This window comes from Salvia hispanica, chromosome 4 (assembly GCF_023119035.1).
Source record: "Salvia hispanica cultivar TCC Black 2014 chromosome 4, UniMelb_Shisp_WGS_1.0, whole genome shotgun sequence".
Classification (NCBI taxonomy): Eukaryota; Viridiplantae; Streptophyta; class Magnoliopsida; order Lamiales; family Lamiaceae; genus Salvia; species Salvia hispanica.
This window is the reverse complement of record NC_062968.1, coordinates 43,540,370-43,547,657: the sequence shown is the minus strand read 5'-3', so window position 1 is coordinate 43,547,657 and position 7,288 is coordinate 43,540,370. Positions and strand designations below refer to the sequence as shown.

At 35.0% G+C, this 7,288-nt stretch overlaps 3 protein-coding genes across 3 annotated transcripts; all 3 read left to right on the top strand.

Annotated features, from left to right (window-relative positions):
- Positions 1-1,187: 1,187 nt before the first annotated feature.
- On the top strand, positions 1,188-3,271 carry LOC125219229. Its single transcript, XM_048121144.1, has 5 exons — positions 1,188-1,353; positions 1,445-1,567; positions 2,360-2,440; positions 2,531-2,626; positions 2,801-3,271. The coding sequence occupies exons 1-5, from the start codon at positions 1,311-1,313 to the stop codon at positions 3,070-3,072; spliced, it is 615 nt and encodes a 204-aa protein (XP_047977101.1). The 5' UTR covers positions 1,188-1,310; the 3' UTR covers positions 3,073-3,271.
- An 830-nt stretch (positions 3,272-4,101) lies between these two features.
- On the top strand, positions 4,102-4,879 carry LOC125219152 (major allergen Pru ar 1-like). Its single transcript, XM_048121040.1, has one exon. It carries the CDS (start codon positions 4,176-4,178, stop codon positions 4,653-4,655), a length of 480 nt encoding a protein of 159 aa, XP_047976997.1. The 5' UTR covers positions 4,102-4,175; the 3' UTR covers positions 4,656-4,879.
- A 1,338-nt stretch (positions 4,880-6,217) lies between these two features.
- LOC125223409 (major allergen Pru ar 1-like) lies at positions 6,218-7,027 on the top strand. Its single transcript, XM_048126544.1, has one exon. The coding sequence runs from the start codon at positions 6,308-6,310 to the stop codon at positions 6,782-6,784; it is 477 nt and encodes a 158-aa protein (XP_047982501.1). The 5' UTR covers positions 6,218-6,307; the 3' UTR covers positions 6,785-7,027.
- Positions 7,028-7,288: the final 261 nt, after the last annotated feature.

The following is a 7,288-nucleotide window of genomic DNA, read 5'->3' as shown; positions in this document are numbered from 1 at the left end:
TCTAATGAAAATACGACTGACTTACAGTGGAATGAAGAGAATATTAAATTAGTCTATCTCAATATTCTGTATGAATTTTGAGTTGAGATGATAAAGTTTTTCAAGTATATTGTTCTGAATGTTTGTTCATAGCTAAATATCCCTACGATCCCCAAAATATCTATAACAACCCCCTTTTACCGATCTGCATAATTAGGAGAAAAAAAGGATGATGAGAAGAAGAAGACGAGGGGAAGAAATGATACATATCTCCTTGAGAAAATGTAAAAGTAACTCGATAAAAAGATAGTGAAATATGGGTTCCGTATTTATATACTCCCTCCATCAATAAGTGTTTTATTTTGCCATTTTCACATGTCCTTCAATAAATATTTCATTTTTTTTACTATTGGTAATGGACCTCACTTTTCACTTTATTCACTCATAATAAAAGTATGATTCATCTTCCACTAATTATAAAAATTCACTTTCTATTGTATTTCTTAAAACTTTTGTCCGGTCAAATTGGCCTTGTATTGATGGACGAAAGAAGTATTAGTTTTATAACAAAATATTAGTGAAATAAGGCTAGTGGAATGTGAGATCTATTAAATTTATATTAATTGAGACTCCTAATATGGAATAGACTAAAATGAAAAATCAAAACTCATACTCCCTCCATCCCGCTTTAGGAGTAGTCGGACACATGTTTTAAGAAAAAAGTGTTTGAGTGTGTAATAAATAAATATTGTAGTGGATGTTGGGAACCACTTTTAATTGAGTGTCCAATAAATAAATATAGTAGTGGATGTTGAGATCCACTTTTAATACATTTTTATTATATGTAGTGGATGTTGAGACTCACTTTTAACACTTTGTAGTAATTTTTTATTAATTTATCTCAACCAGGACTCTTAAAGCGGGACGCTCAAAATTGATTAACCGGGACTACTAAAGCGGGATGGAGGGAGTAATATGGAAGTGATGGTGTATTTATTATTTCGTTCTAATTTAATACGTGGGTAATCAAGTAAACTGAAAATTCATTCAAAATGGAGTAGATAAATTCCAATATTTTAGAAATAGAGAAAGACTAATTTATGAAATAAAAATAAGATTTCTGATAAATTTAATAAAACGCACGTTGATTTGTCGTGTACCAATCGACTCTTGGCAGAATAAACATTCAAATCTTCGAAAAGGCACGCGACATTCAATTCAATTTGCCATCTCTCTCCTCCTTTTCAGGGAAGAATCTTTATCACATCTTTAACACATGTTCCATTTTCACCTCTGATTTCACGATTCTCTTATAAAACCGCAAGATTTCTATGGTTATGACTCAATCTGGGAAGAAGCCTCTGCCGGCAAACAGTAAGTTTTTCGGATTTTCCTATGTTTACTAATCACGGTTTAAACTGTTAATTTGTCTTTTCTCAACTGGGTTTATTTTGGTTTTGAAAAGTGTATCCAAAAGTGAAGGTGAGGGTTCAGAGAGAAGATGCTGACCAATATGCTTATGAGAAGAATTCCTTGCAGTCTTTGAAGGCTTTTGAATGGCTCTCTCTAAATCATTCCTCTTCTTCAGGTTATTTTTTTTATTTTATTTACTAATTTTTTAATTGATTTTGTTTTTTATCTCTTGATATTTGCCTTTTCTGTAACTTTTCTTGCAATTCTATCATATTTTATTAGACTCTTATTTTTTGGTTCTATAATTGGTTGTGTATGTATTTTTGGTAATCAATTTTGATATGTACTAGGATTTTTGGTTCTGCTTGAATAATCCCTTTTAAAGGTGATGATTTATTGAATTTGATTAATTGCTGATGAGCAATATGTAAAAATGCTCTAAACTCTGATCATGTGATTTTGATGACTGACTTACTATTCCAATGAAATCCTCCCTCCGTCACTATGTAGTAGAGGCATTTCTTTTGACAGGTGAGAATAAAGTAGAAAGGAAAAAAAAGGTAAAGTGATAAAGTAGAAAGGAAAGAAAAGGTAGAGTATTGAAGAAAGAATAAAGTAACAGAGAAGAAATGTACTGCTTCTTGCCGAAAAAGGAAATGACTCAACAGTGAGATAGGAATATGACTTAGCTACAGATGGACAAAGCGAGTATTAAACTTGAACTCGTATTTTCCCTAAGATTCAGAGTATTTTTGGTAGCTAGAATGTAAGCAGCCCTAATCAATCTCAGAACCACTGTTTCATAGCTAGTAAAGATCAATATACTGCATATATTTAGTGCTCATGGAACAAGTTCATTGCAATGGTGTTATTCGGGCGTTTGCTACATAGAAACATTCAAGATTAGCGCGCAATTCTTCACAGTAAGCTGCATTGGTTATTTTACAACTTTATTTTGGATGTGCAGATGATTCCTCAAGGCCTGTTGTGAGAGTTCCTCAGTCTTATGTCCCTCTATCCCCTCCTCCGAGCTTCTACAGATCCAAAGGTTTGGCATTTTACTCGTTGGATCGTAACAACTTTGTACCGAGTTCTAGTCTAGACAAGCACAAAATGATACTACTCTCTTGCTCAACAGAGGAAACAAACAAAAAGAATGCAGATGTGAAAGATGGCCAAAAAAGTCTTAGAGCGACTTCTGCCCCACGCCCACGTGCGGTCTTGTCAAGTCCAGGTAACTTAACATGAATTTCTTGCTGATTAGTTTCCAAAATTGACACTCATTTTTCTTGTGATCGAATTTAAATATGTTTGGTGTCTGAATTCTGATCAGACATTGGATTTCTATATTGAGTTAAGGCTTCTCTACTAAGAACATAACCACCTCTGCTTCTCTGGTCTTACTCAGACAACGATGAAATCATAGGACAAAGAACACCAACACGAACACCAACACAACCTTTCCCCGGCCATAAAAGTCGCCATGCAATTCAGAACAGACACACACTGTGTAAGATCTTTCCAAAATCCACTACTGCTGAGGGTCTTACGCCTAGAAAAACACACGCCAAGGAATCATCTGAGCTGAAAAACGACGTTATAGCAAAAGGGAGAGTGACAGTACTGGGTGATTCAAGAATAAGAGCAGCTCCACAGAGGAAAAAGATAGCTCCATTTTAACTTTTCTGAGTTCTGATGAACTGGTTTGGAGCTTACGCACTATTTCCAGGAGTTCGAGTAAAAGTTTTTGAGTTCGGGAGATATAAGTATTTCAGATAAGGTAGAATGTGTATTTTTTTTGATGTTCTGGAACAAACAGAAGGCTTTGTTTGTGTACATATGGAGTTACAAATGGACATGCCACATGTATTTTATTTTAGTGATATGAAATACTCTCTTCGTCCATGAAAAATAGTCCCATTTTACCATTTTGGAGGGTCCATAAGAAATAGTCCCATTTCAAAAATGGAAACTTTTTCTCCCACTTTATGCACTCTCTTACTTTTTCTACCTTTTCTCATACTTTACCTAATACTCCTTCTGTCTCACTTTAAGTAAACCATTTTCTTTTTTGGAATGTCCCACTCTAAATAACACATTTAAAAAAAAATAGAAACATCCCACTCTAAATAACAAATTTAAAAAAAAATAGAAACATCACTCTCTCTACCTTTTCCATCTCTCTTACTTTATTTTCTCCACTTAGAGTGGGACATAGGGAGTATTAAAAAGTAGGACCCATATTCAATTAACTTTTTCACTCAATTTCTATTAGATTTCTTAAAACTCATGCCCAATCAAATTGTGACAAAATTTAAGAGACGGAGGGTGTATTAATTAATAGTACTATTTTTTTGTCATGGTACACAAGGTGATGAAGCCAAAAACATAGGATTTTTTTTTTCATTTTAATACTTAGATCACAAATCACTATCTTCACTATCTTCATTTGACATTAATGAAGCACATAAAATCTAAAGCATAGCTATCAGATAAAACCATCGTACTCAATATGGTAAAAGAAAGAGTCCATAATGAGATGCTCTTGCCAATTTTTTCAATATTCCACATAGACTTAACTTTCAATTATTCAATTATTCAATAAATGTGTGATGAATGATTGACTTAACCTTCAACTAACTAAGGCTATCAAAAAAAAAAAAAAAAAAAATCTAAGGCAGAGAACCTTCTATCCCACACTATAAAACAGCACCTTCTACTCCTACATTTTCTCATCATTTGTATAAATCCTCACTTTTCTTCAAAAAGATTTTAATACAACAATGGGAGTGATCACTTACGACGTAGAGAGCCCTTCGTCCATCTCGGCTGCCAAGCTGTTCAAGGCCTTGGTGATCGACTCTGACACCCTCATCCCGAAGATCTTGCCTCAGGCCATCAAGAACGTGGAGATCTTGGAAGGGGATGGCGGCGTTGGAACCATCAAGGTTGTCCATTTTGGCGAAGGGAGTGAGTACAAGAGCGTCAAGCAACGCGTGGATGCCATTGACAAGGACAACTTCACCTACACCTACAGCATCATCGAGGGCGATGATGCCATTTCAGGGCTCATCGAATCCATCACCTATCATATCAAGATTGTCCCAACCGAAGACGGAGGAAGCATTTGCAAGAATAGAAGCATTTACAACGTCAAGGAGGGTGCTGATGTTAGTGAGGAGAAGATCAAGGAGGGGAAAGAGAAGGCCCTTGGTTTGTTCAAGGCTATTGAGGCTTACATCGTGGCAAACCCCGACTACTAGAAGAGACGAGACGGGTTGCGTATTTTATTTTAGTAATATACTTTTTTTTCGATGATGATGTCATTTTATACACGTGGTATTGTGTTGTGGATCGATGAGGGGTTGTAATTTGAAATATAAATTGTGTGTGAGACTATGGCTTAATTGCCTAGCTAAAATGATATTGGTTTTACGTGTGTGGTTTTTTGAACTTGTGTTGAGTGAATAATATTGTTTGTATTGAATTTGTGTTGTAGTACTAAATAAGGATGCATAATATTGCACGTCTGATTTCGTGAAACAATCTTTGGTTATCAATTCTTTTATATAGCAGGGATTATTTATAGAGCAATCAAGAATTTGTGTACAACTTTTAATCCAGTTCACGAAGTATATTGATTTTTTAAGATAAGAGTACTTAGTTATTCTGTATACAATCAATAGATGACTATATAGATTTATATAGGTTAATTTAAAACCTGAAAAGATGAATATTTTTTCATGGAATCATGGTCATAAGAGATAAATATGTAATTATAAGGGGTGAGTCCCGTTGTACTGATGATATATTATTTGATTGATTAGGGATAGGATTTAAAAAAAGGGTTAAACTAAATTGAAGTCTTTTGTAAGGGGAGTAGAAAATTAATTGGAAAGAAAGAACTAATAAATTGCTAATCCATAAATCTCAAAACTGGAGTAGTCGAAACTTGTATATACGTTGGTGACAACTATAAACAAGAGAAATATAAGACTATTTCGGTCCAAATGTATAGTTGCGTGTTGAAAATCACCATTCTTGCTATATTGATTTGGTAATGATTCTGCTCAGGCCGATGTGGATTTTTTAATCTGTGCGTATGAATTTCAATGTGAATTTCAGCCCATGTGAGTAGGGTGTGTTGAAAACCATATTTTTGTCCCACACATCAACTTGATGACAATTATATCTCATCCTAACTCCTATGAGGTCTTTCAGAAAACTTATTTCTAGACTATTTTTATTTTTTCACAAATTTCATTCTCAAATGACCCTAGCCAGAAAAAGACATCTACTGTTTATGTCAAATCCATGATAGAAGCAACTATAAGGATAAATATATATGATTGCTTACAAACCGTCAACAATCTTGGTGTGCCATAAATCTAATTTACTTTTGAGTGATAATATAGGTTGATACAAACTTAACTATTTGAAGGATGGAATTTCAAATTTTAAAATTAATTAATGTGTGATTGGCTTGAATTATTGTATACTTCAATCATGAAAGATAATGTTCGACATATAGTTCTAGCATCAAAATAATTGGCCCATGAATTGAGTGGATTAGCAGAATTATTAAAAACTCTAAGCCTCTTGCACGATAACCTCTACGATTGTCTTAAATCTTGATATACACATTAATATAGACATTAACTAAAATAAAATATAGAGAAATAGAAAGATACAAGCATCATTTTCATACTAAAAAAAGAAAAAAGAGTCCACGAAGAAGCCATAACTGGTAATTAATGGACGCCATGTCTTGCACATACAAAAATCATTGAATAAACAAGAGAAGCTTCTTTTTCACACTATATAAGGCCACATTCCCATCACAATTCATACAAACAAACCTTCATAGCTTCATTTTCCATTATTTAGCTCTATTTCAAGCTTAAAAACCAAAACCATGGTTGCCATCACTTATGATATGGAGGTCACTTCCTCAGTCCCAGCTGCAAAGATGTTCAAAGCCATGGTGCTCGACGCTGACACTCTCATTCCCAAGATCATGCCTCAGGCCATCAAGAACGTGGAGATCGTGGAAGGAGATGGTGGCGTTGGCACCGTGAAGATCATTCATTTCGGTGAAGGGAGCCAGTATAAGAGCGCTAAGCACCGTGTGGAGGCTATTGACAAGGAGAACTTGACACACACCTACAGCATCATCGATGGCGATGCTCTTGTAGGTGTCCTCGAATCCATCACTTATCATATCAAGATCGTCCCAACGGAGGACGGAGGATGCATCTGCAAGAACAGAAGCATTTACAACACCAAAGACGAGGTCGAGATTGATGAGGAGAAGATAAAGGAAGGGAAAGAGAAGGCCATGGCTATGTTCAAGGCCATTGAGGCATATGTTCAAGCCAATCCTGATGCCTAAGTGTCAACTGCAATTTTCCCTCATTTGTTTTATTCCCTTTTAATGCTGAAGTTTGTGTTTGTTCAATTTTTTTTGTTCTGTTTTTGTAATGTTTTTATTTTCTTGAATTTCAAGTTAATGAATTTGATTTTTATGATGCAGAATTGCAAGTTTGCAATAGAAAGTGATAATATCTCTCCATGTCATATTCTTCTGAAAAACAAAATAGCAGATTGGTAGTTAATGTACATGAAATCAACTATTGTTAGATAAGAAAATCGAGTGGCGGCTGCTACCATGCTTACGCTGCTGCAAGAGAGCGGCCATCAACGTAGACAGTGACATTGTTACGCCACTCAGAATCAATACATAACTCGGGACAACCTTTAATTTCTAACCAAACTAATTTAGTCAGGGGATTTAGTGCATCCACAGAGGGTAGATGACTCAGTTTTGTTGCAGCTATAGAGTGACAACCTTGTTAGAGATGAGAGGTTCCAAAACCATTCAGGCAATTCTACCAAT

What these genes read in the sequence shown, in the direction of transcription:
- LOC125219229 (XM_048121144.1), top strand. Translation starts at nt 1,311, where the DNA reads ATGGTTATGACTCAATCTGGGAAGAAGCCTCTGCCGGCAAACA. An exon ending in GAGCTTCTACAGATCCAAAG is followed by an intron (nt 2,441 to 2,530) that starts GTTTGGCATTTT and finishes CTTGCTCAACAG; the next exon opens with AGGAAACAAACAAAAAGAAT. An exon ending in TGCGGTCTTGTCAAGTCCAG is followed by an intron (nt 2,627 to 2,800) that starts GTAACTTAACAT and finishes GGTCTTACTCAG; the next exon opens with ACAACGATGAAATCATAGGA.
- LOC125219152 (XM_048121040.1), top strand. Translation starts at nt 4,176, where the DNA reads ATGGGAGTGATCACTTACGACGTAGAGAGCCCTTCGTCCATCTCGGCT.
- LOC125223409 (XM_048126544.1), top strand. Translation starts at nt 6,308, where the DNA reads ATGGTTGCCATCACTTATGATATGGAGGTCACTTCCTCAGTCCCAGCT.